This window comes from Halyomorpha halys, unplaced genomic scaffold (assembly GCF_000696795.3).
Source record: "Halyomorpha halys isolate HHAL.00 unplaced genomic scaffold, Hhal_1.1 Scaffold71.1, whole genome shotgun sequence".
Classification (NCBI taxonomy): Eukaryota; Metazoa; Arthropoda; class Insecta; order Hemiptera; family Pentatomidae; genus Halyomorpha; species Halyomorpha halys.
This window is the reverse complement of record NW_027107476.1, coordinates 214,112-236,263: the sequence shown is the minus strand read 5'-3', so window position 1 is coordinate 236,263 and position 22,152 is coordinate 214,112. Positions and strand designations below refer to the sequence as shown.

At 31.6% G+C, this 22,152-nt stretch overlaps 1 protein-coding gene across 2 annotated transcripts in view; it reads right to left on the bottom strand.

Annotated features, from left to right (window-relative positions):
* Nucleotides 1-22,152, bottom strand: part of side-VII (sidestep VII) — a gene marked incomplete at its 5' end in the record, with an annotated part of 293,850 nt that overhangs the window by 60,069 nt on the left and 211,629 nt on the right. For both annotated transcript variants that reach the window (XM_067045798.1, XM_014438911.2), the window contains 2 exon segments: nucleotides 12,708-12,847; nucleotides 16,723-16,891. In XM_067045798.1, coding sequence (XP_066901899.1) covers nucleotides 12,708-12,847; nucleotides 16,723-16,891 — 309 coding nt within the window.

Below are 22,152 nucleotides of genomic sequence, written 5' to 3'. Positions count from 1 at the left end.
TTAATTAAGTACCAGATATACATATACCTGCACTTATGTATGTATTTAATTACTTATTTCGTCAGGAGGGTACGAAAAAAAAATTAAATCCACAGGTTTTTAAATCGAACTACAAACTACCAGATATACCAACCTACCTATACGTATGTATCAATTACTTATTTCGTCAGGGGAGTACGGAAAAAAAAATTAAATCCACAAAAAGAAAAGGAAATCAACCATCATTTTAGTGAATTTTTTTTTAAAGCCATGTCTTTTATTTTTTAAAGAGTTTCCATCACATAAAATAAATCCATCTAGGACAAGCATTTCCCTATATCAATATATAAGTTATTTTTATTATTAGTTTCTGGTTTGATTTGTTTGCTTTTATTAAGAACACTATAAATAACACTATATAATAACACTCCTGTTATTCTAAAGTCAATTTATCTATATTAGTATAAATAGTGATAGTTATTTGATTTTTGAAGTGGAATGAACAAATCATCGATATAGCTTAGAAAACACGAATATTAATGAATGGAAGCAATTACCTCTCCAACCTGAGGTTACAAGATGGATTGGGGTGGCTGTATATTATGCGGAACATTTTAATACATTTAAATCCGTCCTATGAAATTGTTTGTAATCAATGATGAGACACAGAGTGCTGGAAAGGTTATATGAAATAATTAATAATACAATATTCATCAATAACATTATCTTTATTAATACCCATCTAAGTTTTATTTCAACTCAACAGGAGAATTTTTTTTTGTAAGAAATCTGTTGTTAAAAGAAAGTTTAGAATTATTAAAACAATTTAAAGAAAATAAATTTAAAGAAAGTAAATTACATTCACCAGAACAATTAATAAAATATGGAATGGGAATGACTGTTCAGTTTATCAGTCGTTCTGATTATTTAATTATTTTGGTTTATGCATAAATATATATATTTTACATATTCAATAGGTTTTCTTTTGCATGCCAGATGACATATTCTGGGGTTTTTGCTGCATAAAAATACAAGACTTGGTGAAAACTAAATAGTTAGTCCAATAAGGTAAAAAATTAGCTTTCAAATGAGTATGTAGAATTTTTGTTTTTGAATAAATGAAATCAAGAAAATGATACTTTTACTGCTTGTTCTTATTAGTGAACGGTGTTTCCTCGGCGATTTTTCATTTGATAGAAACCTCAGACCCTGGCAATCTTCAATTTTATGTAAAATAAAAATTAAGCAAAATAAATATTGATGGCATTGTTAATTTGTATCCTTGGAATGTTGAAAGTAAAGTATAAATATATAGATGTTATATAATAAAGATAAGACGTCGGCGTCGATATCTCTCTAAAATATTAAGCATAACGGAAAGGATAATTCAGAGAAAATGAAAATGCTATGGAAATGTTTGCAGGAGTGCTCACTGTTCAAAATGATATTTAAATGGAAACTTTCCAAAGGGCCAGACTTTTTTAATGGCGTAGAGTTGAGGAGGAAATGGAAGGTTATGGATTCTGAGAGGGAAAGGTGGAAAGAAAAAATACTCAGAAAGGAGGCTTAGAAGATGGAATCATAATAAAAGTAATAATTTCTTGGCAAATAGTTATAATGAAATATAAATAATATAATTTTGGTGTTCGCTTTCAAAATAGTTAAATTAACTTCATCGCTGAGATAATAGATCTTGCCATTGCGTTTCCTTCAGTTTTTTATTAATTAAACACAAATTAATTATATATTTTTTACTCTGAACCTCCAGGCCTTCCTTCAGGGAAATATAAAAAGAAAAGAAATAGAAAAGTTGTATTTCAATTTTGAGGCTTACCACGATATTGTAGAAACTCACTTCGATATCAGTAGAATTAGCCTAAAAAAAACATTCAGACACATATGATATTCTCCTGCAATTTTTGTGTGGGTGTTGAAGATAAACAAGGTTTTGTAACCTACTGTTATAAGACGAAGATGACTGAATTAATTTATCTTTGAGGAAAGTCTGCATTCAAGCATGATAATGAATAAATGATCTACCTGATAATGAATAAATTAGAATTCTGAAAAAAAGTTGAGTGGCCTCTGATTTAAATGTATTTTTATTTAATACCAGATCGGCTCGGTAGGTATTACAATTACATTTTTTTTTTTATTAGTTGATTATGATGGGGTGGGTATAGTCTCGTACAAAAGACACCCCTAACTAGATAAAACGTTATAATTTAAAAATAATTGGTAAAATAAATAGATAAAAATAATAATTCTTGATAAGAGAGAAATGTAAAGAAAATAACAACATTCGTTGACTTAGCAAAAGAAACAATTGGCTTCTAGTGGGAAAAAACAAAACACTTTAATTTGATAAAAGAAAATTTATGACTATTATCAATAAGCTATAGCTATTGTAATTATCAATAATGGAATTGATAACTACAGAATTTATAACAGGATATCCTGCAGACAGTTGGGTTTTAGTCTTCGAGTTGAGGTTGGGTTTACCAAGTTGTAGGTTACTGCTTCTTTAACTATCGGTAACTGGGAGTGGAACTTCAATCGTTTTTTGATGTTATCTTCCATCGACTCCATTTGATTTAAATGTAAATATTTAAAATAGAAAGAAAATAAATCAAATTCAGCCTTTTTCTAATAAGAGCAGATAAGTAAATTTATTGTTGAGATAAAAGTAGTACATACAGGCAAACAACGTACCAGTTAACGTTTCTTCAATATTTGCATCTTCTAGTCAATTAAATTATATCGCATATACGCAGAAAAAATACAGTACATCTCGCATCAACAGCCTTGCATGTTACATTAATTAGAAGCAGTATCACTCCAAGACGTTTGTGAGATATAGGAGCTTACGTTTAGTGATATTTACGAACTCCTAATATTTTTTACTAAATGTTGGCACAAAGTTAAAACTCCATTTCTCAATTGTGTTCCTAGTTCATTAAGATACAAATTGGAAATATTTAATATAGAATACTTACGTAATATTCGAAATGTTGTATATTATTATTAGGAGTACCAAGTTTATAGCAATAGCCAACACTGCTTATTCTTCTCTTCTTCATTTTCATTATCCCTTATTTAAAATTTATTTTATATCAAGTATCTCTGTCTGACCCAGTTATAAGTTCCCTTAACTAAGCTCTCCTTCAGTTACTGTCTTCTCTAGCACTCTATTATCCCTCTGCTCTTCGAATTCCATCTGCACACCTGCATTTAAGATGTTCCTCTTCTTCCTGATTGCTTCTACCAGATGCATCAGTCAGGGTCTCTCATTCAAGTTTAGCCTCCTTTTCACGAAGATAGACAACATTTTTTCTCCTTCCTAATTCTTAAAAACCATGCATTTTTTTTTTTTTTTTTTGGTAACCATGAATACTACTTTATAGAATTCACATTAAAGCGGTCTTTATGACTTCCAAAGCCTGATTTATGAAGGTATGTCCTAGACGTTAGCTGGCTGGAATTTATGTCCATTATTTGTACAATCCTATAGTCCTTGAGAAATCCACTGCATATTGAGTCAATTTGTACCGAGGGAGTTCTGGCGTCGCTTTAGCATCTTCATATCTGTAGTGGCGTCGGTTCGAATCTAATCTGATGGGTTAATATTTATATCGTTGCGGTCCTAGGAAATTAAAACGTGACTCCCCCACTGTGGTTAGAATAGGTTGGTTACCTGTAGATAACCTAAGGTTCAAAGACGCTGCTCAATACACTACAAAGAGACAGAGCTTTCCACAAGTTCTAATATTTTATATTCCTATCAATATCTTTCTTAATAAATTAATAAAAAAAATTTATGTAAAAAATTATATTAACACTTTTTTCAAACTTGTATAAGCTAGGGAAAAATCATTCAACGAGGGATCGAACAGCTGTTTAAAACAACCACATCGCTATCTGGTCCCAAAGTGAGTTCTGGTTTCGGATTCATTTCATGGCTGAAAGGTTACGAGCAAACTTAGCCTTTTGATATGTGCTCCCAGGAGTAACTAGGGCATTCCTTGCCGAAGTTGGACCGAAACAAACTTCTAAGGGACCACTTATCTTCTTCTTCCGCCAGTTCCCCAACTCCGATGAGCAACTCGATAATACGTACGCACCTCATAACTTCACCTTGTATTCTGGTTTATCGTAGCAGCTATTCTCTTCCTTCGAAGAAAGTTAGTTTATAAACAATGATAATTTCTTCTTGGTTGCAGGGATTTACAGGAATAGTCTGGTCACTATGAACTTCCTTCAGCCAACACAATACCATTCATTAGCATCAAGGTCTATAAATATTATGTTGCGATATAATTTATATTTTTTATTTTTAATTAACGCATTGAGCTCTTAAATTAAATAATTTCAACAGCTAAGAAAGACTCCAAGGAATTCCACTGATGGTCTTTTAAATCAACTATATTCTCTTGTGATGTTTGTTACATAAACATAAAAATAATCGTTAAAAGAATATTTTTTGAAGGATATATATTTTATATAAAAAAATATTTTAATATATTTAGTGGTATGATTTTTTTACTATAAAACAGTAATTTTTATCACTTGTCCTCAGGGTATTTAGTATTGCTGGAAGTAATGGACTTATTTTTTTTTTTATTTTATATCCTTTCTGGTTATTTCTGATATTGGGGAGAGGGAAGTTTTTCCTACAGGTAACTAACCTATCCTAATCAGAGAGTGGGAGAGTGGGTCAAGTTATCATTCCGTGGAGCCTCGAAATAAAAGTTCAACAACCTAGTGCGACTTAAACCACTTGAGCATAAGTGATGACTTTATTCTTACATATTTACAAATACTACATAGTTTAGTGGTTACAGATATCACTGTAACTGTTACAATTACTGTTACTGTAACTGTCTCTAGCTATCCAGGGCTAGAAAATATATATGTACACTTGAGAAGAGGGGGTGGGAAGAAGAATGAAATAGAAAAAGGGGTTGGACCAACCAGATAATTTAGGAAATTAGACGGGGCCTAGAGAGCCTATGAAATTAGAAATAAATATCTTGGAGGGGGGAAAAGGCGTGTCTTGGAAGAGGGTTTCGGGTTCTTTCTATTAATAGGATAATTAATCTGGTAAGTGTTGGGTCTGCGATGGACTTGTGAGAACTGCCTTACAAGTGTTAAACAAAAAATAGTTCTGCAGATGCAAGTCCATTGTGAGATGACAACTTATACCTGCCTAAGTGTCATGCCCTTGCTTTCTACATTGATATAGAATGCTAAGGAAAGGTTACTTCCTCTATGGTCATGTCTGCCGAAATGTGCCCCATGTAAAGAAGAACAGCTACATAATTTATAACGATAGTCTATTAATAATAATAGATGTTAAATGCTATAGCGTTCATTAACTTGCGGATGAGAACCGGTGCCTCTGGGGCTAAAAACGGGCTCAATGAAAGAAATGGACTTGTGAGCATTGAAGTTGAAAATATTCGTAAGTGGCATTTGTTTTCGTTGTAGTCTAAAACGGATTATGAATTCCTTTTGATCAATGATTTTTTTGAAAAAAGTATATTTGAATTTTGGAACATTTTTGTTTTTTGTTCTTCCGTGAGTATTGCACACACAGGGTTTCAGCAGCAATGCATTAGTACGTGTTAGGTATTCATGTGTCACTATCAGGAATATTTATTTACTATTATTACAGGAATATTATTTTCTTAGTTATGACACTACAAATTTAGTAAACGTCATAGCTTTGAATCTAGATTCTCTTAAACGAGTATGTTATCCATTGCCGGTCTGCTTCTACTCGGTCCAGTAGTGGCCTAGTCTTCTTGATCCGCAGCATACGTTCGAATCCATCCTCTTGTCCAATCTGTGTACTATCTTCTTCAGTCGTGGATTACTGCTCTCCTTTATTTGATATGGTCTTTCTAGAATGTAGTGCGTCCATATTCTTTCGGCCAGTAGACAAATGGCTGAAAAGAGGAGATTAATTCTCTTACTCCATTAGACTGGAAAATCTCAGCGAGGTTGAAGATTCCTGAAAATCTGGGTCGCTGTTCTTCATGCCATTATTGTCCACTACAATTACTTTCGTCGACTATTCGTCAGGAATTGCATGGAAGGAGGTAACATATACAACTCTGCCTATAAGCACTAACAAAACGACAAATTTTAATATTTGGACCCGCAGTTGAGGAAGACCAAATTTGTTACGCTCACACCATATCTTAATGCGTTCGTGCGTTCGTCCTCGTAAACAGTACTTACTCTTGTGGTGCTGATGAGGTCGCAGCTGACCTTACATAAAACAATAATGCTCTGTTGTAGGAAGATAAATAGGCCCTGAGACTATCCTAAATTGTATACAATGACCCTGAGGTGTAGATAGTTGACCGTAGATTAATGATTGGAGAAGTTTGTCGGGGGGTGCGGCAATGTTTTTGACAGTTGCAGGCCAACCTTATACGCCATAACCCCTGATTATGACCTGAAACTCAGGTCGAAACATCGGCATAAAATAAATAAATATGGTTTTGTTTATTTATGTTGTTCTTTGCTGACCGCACCCCCCGACAAACTTCTCCAATTACAAACATTTAGAATTGATTTCAATCGATGTTATAAAATTGCGTTAAGTCACATTCGCTAACCTAGCGATATGCTGGGGTGATAATATTAACATCATTAGTGCATATTCTCACTTGGCCAGAAGGCTTTTGCAATAAACACACATTGTCCGAGGAGAAAACTGGGTTGTGGAAAGGTCCCAGCACGTGCGGCCGCAGTTAAACCTTGTTGATTTTCCTTTGCCTATCGCCGCAGGGGGCAAAGAGGGATAAAGTGGCTTTATCAGCTACGACACTTCACCCTCAATGGCAATGTTTTTTTTCTATTTCTTCCTCTTCTGATGCCTTATTATTGCTGGAACTTTATCGATCCCTTTTCCGCATATATTTTTCATGCGTGTGTCTGACCTGAATAAACAGTACTCACTCTAGTCATTCCGTTGGATAAAACCTGACGTCGTGAGGGTGATATTTCACCCTCACCTTTGTTTGGTAATTGAATTTTATTGTTTTATGAATGCTTATAATCACGAAGAAAATGGTGGGGAAGGAGAAATAAGAAAGGCGCTCCAAAAAACACTTCTCTACTACCAACTCAATCCAAATTTTCAATCACTCATCTCAGTTTTGAGGATTCTGGAGGTGCACAAATGGGTAGCTCTAAAAATCACGAGGGAAATTTAGAAATGATAAAATTTTTACTGAATTTCTCTTACCCTTTTGTGGTATTTTCCACCCATTTTAAAACATATTAAACTTTAGCTTGTAAGACTCACATAACGTTCCACTGGAAGCGTAGACGAGCATTTACCCTGAAGACTACTTACTTTGAATATATTTAATTTTTTTTTTTATCAAGTTTTTGCTTTATTAAAATATTTTAAAATTTTGATTTACACTTTTTTTAATGCCTTGTCAAGATTAATTATTTCAATCTTCTCTAAAAAACAAACGTTTTGGCGGATGAGTCATTTTGATTCAAAATGTACTGCAGAATTGATAACAGGACTCATATCAGCCATTTTCTCAAGTGTTTATGGGAGGGTGAGGAAAATTTTGTTTGGTAAATGTCGAATTGTGGATACTCTGAAAAAAGGATAATCAATTTTTTCATTTTTGATTTTTGTACACCTCTATTAGTTATGAGCACTCCTCCGCTATACTTTATGTCCGTTTAAAAACACTTGATTTTGTTTATAATAATAAAATAATCGTTTTATGAACATGCATTATACAAATAATGAAATAAACCAGTATTCTTATAATTGAGTATATATTGAGGCAATATTATTGAAATATATATTGTTTAATGAGTTTATTACAATGTATGTACTCATCACTCTCATCTTCAAGAAGGATAGAGATTGGAAATCTAGTAAATTTTCAGTATAATTTTTGGGTTTGCATTGTTTATGAAATTGTTAATCAAGATTAGTCTTGACTCACAATTGAAACACATCCTAAAGATATTTATTTAACTTCCTTTCTTTTTAAAATTTCTTATTATACACCTTCATGGTCAGTTTTAGATGTTTGAAATTATTCTCCTTTTGTTGTACTTCATTTCTCATCTTTTTTTTTTTATTGTCTGTCCGAAAACGCTGTCCATCTGTAGGAGAACAATATAAGGATATTTCCATGTGTCTGATTTCTGTTACTTTTCATGACTAGTTTCAGGAACCTAATTATAGTGCCGTCTTGATCTGTATGTATTTTTCTTATGTTTATTGCTAACTCTAATCTTTGTCTGTTACCGCTTAAATAAGCAGAGTATAATATTCTGTTTCAAACTGAATTATTCCTTATTGTTGGCTATGCAATTTAAGAATGCCCATTGTAGTCCATAAATAATGGAGGTGTATAAAATTAGTCATTTGCTCTATTTTTATTTACTTTTCCTACTAGAATAATATTTTTCAAAACAGATATTTGTACTTAGAAATCATTCTATATATTTTTCTACAGTTAAATGAAAAAACAAAACTTAGCTTTTAGAAGCCTGGGGGATTTTTGAGTGAGCGACTTAAACTATGTGATTTGGCCATGTATCCATTCTACTATGTATGTACTGTGACTATGTAGACACTTGGGACAACGGATATTGTTGATATTCGTCAAATTTACATCAAATACTCTTAATTACGTTCAACATATAGCCGAACACCGTTTTTTACTTTCACATAGCTATATATGAAGTATCTAGTAAGGGGAAGTATCGCGATCATGAAAAATTCCGAATTCGAGTTTTTCAACTTTTGATGTCCCCTTAGTCTAAATAACCAAGTATCTCAAATTGGTGTGTTTGTGTATGTGTGTGAATATTCAAAAAACGAAAAGCTTTACGAAACTGAAATAATATATTTCATGAAGCAGCTTTCTATTTTCTCAAAAGCGACTTTGACGATTTTGATTAAACTCAGCATATTTATATATAACTACGTGATATTATTTATTATAAGATTGATTTTATCTTTATTGAAATAGTTTTACAGAGCTAATGTCGAAATGCCGATTTTTTAAAAAAATCTTCATCTAAAGCATCTTAAATTCTTCATCGTTAAAGAAGTAGATAAAGCATCTACGAAAGAATTAGATGATTATATGCAGAAGAAAAATAAAGAGATATAGTGAAGAGTGTGCCAAATCATATGTAGAAGGTTTTATCATATTCTTGTAGCATTCTTGACTCGAACAAAGTTTAAATTCGTTTTTGGTACTCCAAGAAAAAAATTGAAGGAAAACTAATTTATGTAGCAACACAAAAAAATATTGAAGAAATTAATTTAAATAGCAACAGAAAAAAAAAGAAGGATTTTATGAAAATTTTACTTTCCGGGGTGGTAAGTGAAAGTTACGTGATGTGCATTTATTTATTATTATTCTTTTCGGACCTCAAGATAGCTAAGGCTTATTTTATTATTATCCATATATAAATCACGTGATATAATCCTTAGTGATGTGGTTCCATAGTCGGGAATGCGGTAAGCAAGCTAGGGGCGCGAAGTTGGTAGCTATCAATGGTTAGTAGATCGTTTAATATGGTAATAGTATCTCGGACCTTGTTAGATCCTCATCCAGCCTCTACTCCATTAGTGTTCAACTGCTGGAGGGCGAGCAGTTCCAGTATCCCATCCTAGAGGATGTAATACAAACCTTAGATGGAGTGGTTCGTTTTACAACGCCACTATAAAATAATTTTATATAAATATATTAAAAACATTTTCATACAAACAGACCAGATTTTTATTCAATTTTATTTACTTGTTTTAGAGTTCCGTATACGCAAACAACTGTGCGTTTAAACTCAATTTAACTTATTTTTATTTTTCATATATTCAAGAATATCTAACTATATATTTTTAAAATATTTATATTTATAAATATACGAATATTTTGATCAAAATGATTATTATTAATCATATTTGTTTGTTTTTATGTTTAACTTATATATATATATTTTTTTTTTTTTTTCCGTAGGTTACTAAAGGAGAACTCTCATCCATCTTCATTCTGACCTCTCCTTATATTACTGGGTAAGTAAAAGATATTAGTTTATCTTTTGTTCTGTCGTTCAATGGGATGACAGTACATTTTTAGTTAATAATCAAATTTAAGATGTTCGAAGACGGATTTAAAAAATAAAATCTGGTACATCACACAACTTTTACTTACCACTCCTGTTTGTATTGAATTAAGCCTTTCTCGCATCAGATACAGATATTTATATATTATTCACTGCGGTACTATTTTCTCATGATGATTTTTAAAATGAGCTTTGCAGTAGTGTTAAAGCCATCTCAAATTGACGATGTATTTCTGAAGGAAAGCTTAAAAAAAGAACAAAAACAAAACAAGCTGGCTCGGATTATAAAACCTTTATTTTGCTAAGCTAATAATTGAAAACATAAAGTAGTAAAATCAAAACAAAAGTTTCATAAATAAAATAAAGAACAAAAATAACATTAAAATAAAAAAAGTTAATAAAAATAAAGTACTGTTGAACTACCTCGATGGGTCATAATGAGAATATATCCGCGGAGAAAGGTTAGAGAAAACGTTTTTAAGTCCAACTGTTCAAACGTTTGTGAGCTCCCGTCTATACGGCGCTCTAATAACAATTTACGCAGACGATGTCTGACCAACAACACAAAGGCGACTGGGCGACTGACATTAAGCTCTACATTGTTGTATTTTTGTTAGACAAAATAATCCTTACTGGCCGTTATTCCAGCGTTTACACAAGTATAAATCTCTTATAAAACAATACAAACTTCTAACAAAATAATGTAATTAAATTTATTTACTGACTATTTACAAATTAATATAATGTGGCGTGAACAAATAGATTATATGACTACAGTTTTCAGACGAGAGCTTTTGAGAATATTTTTCGTAGCAGAATTTTAACAATTTTCTTTTGTAAAAGTATGGTATATAACAGTTTGCTCCAATTTGAATTTCACTCTGAATAATTTATCCAATGCTAATTTGTAATAGAATCAACATTTATAATTGTCATATTGATTTCATGGAGTCAAGTGAAAGGCTTATACATAGGTTAAGCGAAATTGAGAATATAACTATTTATAAGCTGTGGTCTGCTGAAATGCGATTTTGCGAAGAATCTTGGGCAACACTAAGAGAAACAGGCTAAGGAATGAACGAATAAGAGAAGAAATTCAGATCCTCTTAGTGAAATCAGTGATTCAACACCGACTGCTCGGATGGTATGGACACGTCTCTAGAATGGAAGAAGACAGAGTGCCAAGAAAAGGTATGGAGGTGAGGCAGACTGGTAGAAGACCACGAAGCAGAGCTAGAAGGAGCTATCCAACGACTAAGTCTGGAAAGAGGAAAAACGCTGGCTCAGATGAAGATGTTTGCCAGAGACCGACTGGTGACCCATGTGATGTGTGGACCAAGAGGTTAGAGGCTCCTCCACGATGAAAGCAACTTGAGAAGGATGAGAAAAGAAGAAGAAGTAGCTGACAAGTAAACATTTATCAATAATATATCAATGATGTATCAATAATTAACAGTAGTAAAACGGAAAAATTCTCTACATAATGGCCCGCTAGTTCAACAGTCGAACTCTTGTTAGAACAGACCTTTTATATATGCGTGTTCCTTCATTATCCATTACCAATACAATATTATAATTTAAATATTAATTTTTCTAAAATCCTTGGCCTTTAAACGGTATACAATACGTCTATATTACTACTATTATTTCCGGAAATGTGTTTTCATCCTTTAAAAAATAGATTTCCTTCTAAAAAACTAGATCTCCTTAAGTAAATTATTAAATTAATTCATAGAATATATTTATCAAATTTCCATTACTAGTTTAAATGTGAGACGGTTTATTAATTATAAAACAATATTTGTACTTTAGAATAAGCCATTTCGAAAATTCGGTATTTAAACTCTGTTAAACTATTTTACTGAGTATAGAACTGTTTAATTAAACATTGATAAACCGATTTTAATGAATATTGTTTTAGCCGTTTCCGAGAAACATCTATAATATAAATTGGCACTTCCTGTTGATCAATTATAACATTATAATTGCATTAACGTGACATGCGTGACCTACCTTCATGATGTAATTTCATTTTGGAGATGTTTAAACACACTAGCACAGACCATTTTGTGATACTTTCAATACCGCAATATTTCTCTTTACTATATATTCTATACATAAGTAATTAAAGAAAAAAAATCATATAATTTGTGCCATTGTAATCTTAAACTACTATTTTCTTTTTTTTTTCTTTTACATGACTATTCCTTGTCCATAAAAAATTAAAAAGTGGATGTGAAAAGTAATTTTCGAGTATGGTAAGATATTTCTTTGCCTACCAACCATTTTTTTCTATATTTTCAAGTTCAGAATTCATGTGAGGGAAATTTCACCATTCTGACATGTAAGCAAGACCGGGATTTAAGAAAACGCACATAAAATAAAAATATAATATTATTAATTGTTTTTTAAATTAAGAATATTTGCGAAAAGACTTATAAATTTCAATCACAGATACAAGTATTAAAATATTGGAAAAATGCCAATAAACTTCATAAACATTAATAAAAATGGAGAACTCCTTTAATGATCGTTTAAAAAAAAAATTGATTTATTTTAAAAATAAACTTTAAACAATGAAATATGTACTTAGTGTGCTTTACCTCTTTCAGCTGTGAGCTGCTTCTCCGGTAGCCTCATGGTAGGTGCTTGTAAGACCATGGGCTCACTCCGTCCCTTCCCGTTAACACTATACACCAGGGCTTCGTAGTTGATTCCAGGTTGCAACCCGTATACCGTCCATCTGTCGTAAAGAATGTCAATTTAGTTAGCTTTTCCATGATAAATCCATATTAAAAATGGGTTGTTTATCTACAAATATAGTAACTGACTACTTATAAAAGATATCAGGTTTATCCGAAAATTGCTTAAAAAATCATACATAATAATTAATGAAATATTTAAAATCGAAAGAATTTTCGTTTTCTTCCTACATTTTCTATCTAGTACAAGAGGCCAAGAGGAGAAAAAAAGTCAGTTATTTCACCCTAATTTTTTATTATTTTGAAAACTATGTATAATTAGTCAAAATTGATTAGTCTTCAAAGCATAGGTAGGGGAATCAAAAATGGCAGCTGTTTCAAAATGTTAAATAAAAAAACCGAGCTCCATTTCGTCAAACTACCTACAACACTAGAAAAGCTAATAGAACATAATTTAAAGTACAAGTGATTCAAGATAGGATGCTATGTTAAGAGTGGTATGTGGTTCTATTGTAGTCCAGTTTTTTCCACAATTTGGAGTACTATATCGATGGGTATGTTGGTGAAGAGGATTTAAAGTAAGAATGAAGTCAGAGGGAATTTTAAGGAATATAAACTGTTCTCGTAGTTGGAAAGAATTATGGATGTAGTAAGGGTTGTCATGGCTCAGAAACTGAAGAGATGGAAGGAGGAATTGGCTAAGATTAGAAGATGGAGCATTAATATTGCATATGATGGGGCGAAGGGGGTTGCCAGGTTTGTGGTTTTTGGAATTCCGTACAGTCTAGGAGGTAAAGAATACTAAGAAATAAGCTTGTAGTAGGTGGGAGATTAATTAATTTATTTTGAAGAAGTTTTTTAATATGAGAATTAAATTTATTCATAAGTGAGCAGGTGGGATTATGGGTTGAAGGTAGATAGATGGATTGGTCAGAGAGGAGTTGAGTGATTTTTTCATTGTATTCCGTTTTATCTAAGATGACAGTCAGGTTTTCTTTGTCAGCTCTAGTAACAATAGTTAGTCATTTGATTTGAGAAACGATCATACCCACATCGATAAAGCACTCCAAATTGTGGGAAAAAAAGGGACTACAATAGAACCACATACCATAATTTAAAGTAAAGTAAATTTACTAACAACAACTAGTAATCAACATTTTGTGAATTTATTTTGAAAAATATCAAAAAAATTACTCCTCCTGCGAAGATGAACGTAATAACCTACATTATTGTAGATTCAACTTACTTTAATTTGACTTCTGACAGAAATCTGTGTATCTAATTGTTCCTGAGATAAGGTTTTTCATATACGAAATGTTTTGTTAAAACAACTAGAAATCGTGATGTAGTTAATTTATTTTAGCAAATATCATTAAAAGTAGTAGTAGCCTACGAAGATAAACCTTACTCTACTTTATAGTACACTAAACGAACTTTAATTATAGTAGTAATAGACATCTGTACGTCTCATAGTTCCTGAAATAAAAATTTCCTAGCATAAATTCACAAACTATTGATTTTTTCAGTATTAACTAGTTATTTTTTATTTTTTATTAAATAATGCTTTTTATAAACTGTAGTCTCGGTAACGATTGAACGTAAACAATTATTGTTCATTAGAACTATTATTTTAGGAAATTTTCTTTGCTTTTAATGATTATATTAGGTTGTGAGTAGTTTCAAATATATGGAGAATTAATTGATGAATAACTCCGAATGAAAAATTAATTTTTGTTAATATTTTAAAACAGTTGTCCATTTCGTATTCCCCCTAACAATACTTGACAGAGTCATCAATTTTAACTAATAATTAAACGTAATCTTACTAAAGTAATCCAAAATTGAGGTGAAATAACTGTTTTTTTTTCCAATGGGCTCTTGTACTATTAAGACCATCATCGGAAGTAGGAAGGGCATGTATTTATTTATTGAATGCTTGTGTTTTTTATATATTTATTGCTTTTGTTTTATTTATGTAGATATTGATTGTAGTTCTAAGTTCTAAGTAAATGTTACATACAATGTTATTTACTTACGTGCGTACCTACTGTTTTATTTACTTAATATTATTATAGACAAACGGTACAAACTTCCAATTCATTGCAAAAGACTGATTTACATGACAATTATAAGGTCTATCTGGACATACGGCGTTGAGCTTTGGGGTCCCACTAAACCTTCGAATTCCTCTCGTATCCAATCCTTACACTCCAAAATCCTCTGTAAAACCCTAAATGCTTCCTACTTTGTCACAAATAAAATCATCCACAAGACCTTAATGTTTCATTTGTAACCGATCTAGCCCGAACCAGATATCAATCCTTACAAACTAGCTAACCGCTCAAACCCATTAGTTTCTAATCTTGCTTCCTCTTTTATTCCGGACAATTCTCCGAGGCGTCTGAAAAGAAGATGGCCTCGAGACCTTATATTGTAAAAGTGTTTCTAGAGTGCTACCAATGGGTAGTTTCTCTACATCTTTGTACCATGCCATTATGATTTACTTGATGTATTTTATGTACAGTTGTAAATATCAATAAATAAATATAAAAATGAAAAAAAAAAGAAATATTACCTTAATTAATTTCTTGGTATTTTTTCCATAGATATATTTTAATTTAAACAGTGCTTTAGTAGAAATAATATGTTTAGTAATTTTTTTCTTTACATCTCAAAATTCAGAACTCTATTTATACTAAAAATACAAAGTAATATAAATAAATTATAATTATAATTATATAAAATAAAAAGTAAATCTGATGTAGATGGCTTTGAGACCTTCTAGTGTAAAAATATTATTAGAGGGCTACCACTGGGTTGTTTCGCTACATGCCATTATCACTCCATTTTTATATTACATAAAATTTACTTAATGTGTTTTTTTGTAAATACAGTTGTAAATTGCAATAAATAAATAGAAAAAAATCTGATGTGAATCTTACAATGACATGAAACAGACTTGTGAAGAAACTACCCATTAGTAGCACATCAATCATTACAATTTAAAAAAAAAAAGAAGAAGAAACTGTAATGTACTCTTCTCGAAAACACAAGAGAAAAACAATAACATATATACTACTAGAACCAATAAGTGATATCGTTAAATGATTTGATGGATAAAGAAAAACTTGTTAAATTTTTTTAGCGTTTGATAGGTTTCTTTAATCATCAATAACCAGAATATATTAGGGCCGGATGTATCAATCTCCGGTAAAACTAAGATTTTTTTAACTTAGGTTTCTAAGATTTTAATAAAACTTCGGCAACTTTGTGACCTGTTTTTGGTCTACAATTTTGTTAACCAGGTTACCAAATTTAACTGAGATTAAGATAACTTCCAAACTCAGCAATTTCTATAGCTAAAGTTAAAAATTGTGGGTCCAATTAAATTTATAATTGATTCAACAGCCATTTATGACTGTCGAAATCGCTGGAAATAATTATATAATAATCGAAATTCAAGGAATAATTATTGAGTTTACCCGAGATTTAAGAAATCGTAATGAACTTTTTTTTTTTAATAATTTATTTATTGTTATTTACAACTGTATACACATATATACAACAAGTAAATTTGCTATAGGTGACATAGTGACATGATACGAACATGTGGAGAATCTACCCACTGATAGAACTCCAATAACATTTCTAGATGAGAAGATCTCGAGGCCATCTTCTTTTCAGCCGCCTAGGAGGATTGTTAGGTAATGAAGGAGAAGCCAGTTTAGGAACAAGTGGATTTGAGTGGTTGAGAAGTTTTTCCTTAATGATTAAGTTTATTTATGAAAACTATCTTCTTAATATTTTATGAAATATGAAAAAAAAAAGCGTTTTTCAAATTTCTTATTAATGTTATTGAAAGATTAAAGTACGTAATGTCAGAATTCAATGATCTGTTTTAAATAATAAGTGATACCTGGGGACAGCCGAAGTCATATTCCAGACAATCTTGGTAGAACTGGGCTCCGTGACTTCGAGTAGAAAGGATTGAGGTAGGCCACCGTTGAATCCTTCCTGGCACCTGATGGAGAAGCTCACCTTAGAGCTATTACTGAGGCTGCAATTATGAACCTGGTCTGGTTTACCTGAAAAGTGATTTGTATTTTACTGTAATTTCGAAAAAAAATTGAAGAAAATTAGAGTATTTTGTCGAAAATCGTTGTGAGTTTAGTTATAATTACAAAAATATATATATGATTATAAATAGTTCATATAAATAACTTGTAGTTTTAAATTAATGCTTATACACATTTTATAATAATTTAATATAATACATAGAAAAATATCTTTACAGTTAATACATGATACTAAGAATAAAGATTCATCATTGGAAGAAACGATCTTATAAAATATTTTAAATTAAATCAGAAATCGATTGTGAAATTCACAAACCGTAATATTCTTGGACCCGAAGTTTCTAAGATATAGTTGAGGCTGTCTTAGATATAAGATAATAATGGTTTGGATATCTTTGGACTGTTGAACTGGGCTTTGAGATAGCTGGACACTTATCTCATCCACTCCACTGCTCTTGATGAGATACCTCTCTTGTCCGGGATCTTCCTGAAGACATGGTCCAGAATAGATTCGCTTTCCTAGTCTAAGATCAGTTTAACCATTAAACCAAGTCTCAAATCTATCTGGGGCACATAATTACAACATTTCCATGCATACAATCAACATGTTCGTGTGGAATGATTTTGCTTGATTAAATTTTATGCTGATACTAAGATTAAATTTCTGTTTTATGTCCTAGTATGGACGTCTAATGGTTTTCTAGCTCGTCAAATGATTTTAAATTATTTCTAACTTGCTTCAAACTTGAGGAAGGTATTATAATCATCTCTATCATTGACGCCAGTTCTGATGAGTTTGATATTTCCTAACAAAACACTTCCCATTGCTTATCCTCCATTTTCCCTGTAATGCGGTCATTGGTTAAATACAGTTTCGATGAGGCGATGAACTAATTAATGGTGTACAAACGCATATGGTGGTATGCTAAGATCCTCTCCGCGTCGTATATAATTTGCCCACCGTCAGGTAATTTTCTCTAAGATGAGCTTCCTCGTGCACGCCATACAATCAGTCAAAGTAACACTTTCATCAGCATTCTTCTCACCAACACCTTTAACATCAAAACAAATAGTGGTGTATTTTCATTTTTTCATCGAACAAATTCGATACTTAGGACTCCATCTTGACAAGAAACTGCTCGTAGATTCCGATTACTACAACACTTACTTGACAAACGCTCTAAGCTTCCCACTCACTACAAAAAATTAGTATACACTACGATAATCAGACCAATTTGGACATATAGAATTGAGCTCTGGGGCTCCACCAAACCATCAAATTCCTCCCGCATCCAATCCTTACTGTCCAAAATCCTACGTATAATCCTTGATGCTCCTTATTACATTACAATAAACTCATTCACAAAGACCTTAACATCCCATTCGTAGCAGAATTGGCCCAAAACAGATATGCGTCTTTTCATTCCAAACTCCTAACCCATTAATTCTTAATCTTTCATCCTTAACAATCCCTGATAATCGGGACCTTCTAATTTAAATTAACGTTTGAAGTACCACCGATGGGTGTTTCCTTTCAAAGATTTTCAAGTGTATATGAAACATACGACATATTTACTTATTTTATTATTTTGTGCAGTTGTAAATTACATTAAATAAATAAAAAAAAATTGACATTTTTGTTGGTTTTGTTGATTATTGAATTTGCTTCTCTAACGGAGATATATATTATAAACTACTCCATAGTGCATTTATCTTGGTTCAATTTGAAAGCCGATAGCCATCATCACATCTAATAGTTCTTGATGTTTTTTTAAAAATCAACATTTTGTTTGGATCAACAATTTATTTTGGAAAATATCTGTAGGGTTATCTATTGTATTATATCTATTGGCACAAATATCGAGGCTAGATATTTACTATTTATTTAATTAATACCAGTTCGTTCTAGTGGGCCTTACATGGTCAATGTAAGAGGTACATTTTTTTTTAACAATTGATTATGAGGGGTTATAGTCTCATACAAAAAAAAACCTTAACTATATACAATTAAGATAAAATAATAATGAGACTAGAAAAATAACATAATGTAGTTTTTTCATTTATAGCAGTTTCCGTGATATTTGACGAACTAAATTCATAAAATGTCGATTTCCCGTTAATAGGAAAATAAAGTGCTGCTTTTTGAAGATCTGTCTCGAGGGATCATTAAACATAAAGAGTTCTATCAGGGCTTATATTCTAGCAAATTATACTGCATGTAAAAAGGGCTTATTAATTTTTATCTGGTAATAAATAGCTTTAATGATAAGCTTAATGTTTAGGATTTTGATTTTGCTGGCCTCTATTTTTCGAAATTAATTACATAATCTTTTCCAGCATGAAATTTACTTTAAATCGAAACCACACGTAATTTTTTATAGATTATTGAAAAAAAAATCAAAATAGTGGTATAAAAAACTCATTTTATATTAGATTTTTCCAGATTTTTGAAATCACAAAAAGACGCCAACAATGGACAAAAAATTCAAACCCCCTAGTTTTGAGACTTAATTCCACCTCTAGCTTACTTTATACTTATATCTTTCTACAACATTCCAACATGTCGGCAATTCACCAGAGATTGAGACGTACAAGTGCTTGTATGAAGATGTAATTTTCTGCATTTGATCAATTGGGTCTGAGGTTACTCCTAGATATTTCGACTTATAAGACGTTTAAAGTCATTGCCTTTTTAAGTTTTAGATGTATTTTTAAATAAGTTGAAATTAGATTTTACATGATTAAATGGTATAATTTATGAGTGTAATCCTATAAATGAGTCACAAAAATTAAGTAACTTCGGTTTTTTAGTAATACAATTTTCCAAATATTTTCTACCATATTTACTTTATTATATATATGTATACATTCATACTTAATTATATTATTTATTTTGTTATATTTACACCTGTTTAAAGTTTGGCCGTAAGTCTATTTATCTAAATAACCGGCGCAGTTTTTGAAAACGCTGTGCCAGAATTTTTTATGCCCACGTGATACCAGTTCCGTCATGTCCTTGAGAAAGCTTTGAACATATTTTTTTTTTACCTCATCGATGGCACTGAATCGCAATTATAATAATAAATGTTCTTTCAATTCCTGGAACATAGGAAAATAGGGAGGTTTAGTGTGTTCATGTTTGTTGTGGTTCCAGTAGATAGAGTCGACCAGAAATTCCCCCTTCGATTCGAAAATATTGTTCCCAGGAATTTACCTGTGAATTCCACGAATTTAACTATCATACTTATATACAATATTTACATTGAGCCCAGGCATTCTCGAATCTATTCCTGCCATCCACGTGTGAATGGTAAGGCAGGATTCCGGGATCCCAGCACTTTTCTCCCAACCGCATCACTGGTCATGCGTCCGTACAGAAATACGAATTTCTGAGGGAAACCTTTTGAAAATTTGATCCCTTTATGAGCATTTATTGCTATTTGTGTAAGTTTATTGCACGTTGCTTGATAGCTGTTGGGTATCTCCTGGTTTTTTGGCACATTATAAGATTTATTGTGACTGATTACTTTTGTTTGCTGCTAAATGATCCATTCTTTTTTCTTAATATCTCGGAACTCCATATAACGTTTAGTGTTAATATGCTGAGTTGGGAACAACGTTTATCCTATGGAATATTACAAGATTATATTTATAAACATATATACTATATAAAGCAGAGGACGAAGGTATTGAAGGAGTGGTGTCGGCATGCTATGGGCCCAATAGCCTATATTGGAATTTTTCCCTATTCACTGCCCGCCCTTAGACTTTTTATCAAATACTGGGCTTCACTAAAGCTTCAATAGTGTCTGTCCTGTTCCTGTATTCCGAGATTAACTTTGAGCCGAAAAAATAGTGTAATTTCGTTCAAATCATACTTTTTTGAAATTAAATTAAACTTAAGAAACATTCAATATAGTTTAATTTAAAAATGGTAGAAACTAATTTTCCTGTTTTAGCTAAAGAATTTCATTAGCATGCCAAATCACCACTTATTCTTACAACTTTGACAGAATAATTCAAAATAATAATGTTCTCTAAGTTAGTCCGATTTTTGATTTTTTAAAATTTATTCTAATTGGAAAATTTAATTATCTTTCAAACGAGTATCTGGTATTCAGAAAACTAATAAAAAGTTTACAGGGTTTCGTGTGGGTCTGAATAATATATTTTTAAAATAATTTTATAAACATTAATATGGTGCGAAGTTCCATTATCTGTATCATTGCTATATGACTCAGACTCCTTCAGGATGCATGTAATAAAAAAACAGTCCAATGAATTAGTCTTAAAATTTCATATGTCATCATAATCCGTGAAATAAAATACCCCCATCCTCAGAGAAATTCCAGAGTTAGGTGTACTAGAGAAAGGTTAGAAAATTATTAATAACTTCAAAGGAAAGACCTCACATGCCACTGTTATCAGGTGATAACAGTTAGAAGTGATAAAACTTGTATTGTTGTAACTGTTATTAAGTTATAACAGTTACAAGTGTTAATAGTTACTTTTTTTGATAATATTAAGCAAAACGTATCTCAGCAATTAATCTTATGAAAAATTATTTTTAGGTTATTTGAAACGAAAAGTCTGTTACAACTCATTTCTTTGCGCAGAAAAGATATGAATTTACAATGTTCCAGAAAAAAATACAGAAATGTCTAACTATGAAAAAAAAAAGAAACCTCTATTTTGCCGTTAGTAGAACAAGGAAAGTTAGAAACTGCTGGATTGTAGAATTCGCGAAATCCCAGCGTGGCTCTAAACGGGAGAGTTTAGTCTATACACTTACAACTTTAAAGAGAATATGTGGACGCTTGTGTACAGTAAAGTTTAACAATTAGGAAAAACAGGGGAGTTAGGGAATGCTAGGAAATTGGCGAGGGGAAGGAGAGCTTGTGTTTGTGCAGGGACAATCTTATCTACAATGCGGTTGTCTAATTCCACAACAGGTTTTACTACACTAACTTTTCTCAACAGTACTACAATGATAAAACTTCAATATATTTATGTATAAATCAGTTTAATTCACTTTTATTAAAATATAGTGATAGATATAACTAAATGTATATCTCAGAATTAAATTATAAAAGATTTAACAAAATTGCATGAGGGGAACCAGGGTGAATAATTCGAAAAATGGGACCAGTTGTATCCGAAGCCATGATGTTATATTTTTGCGGTGTTCTTAACATCTGATAATTTCTATCAAGATCAATGGATGGACCTACCAACCTGTAATGTATTAACAATATGTATATATATACTAA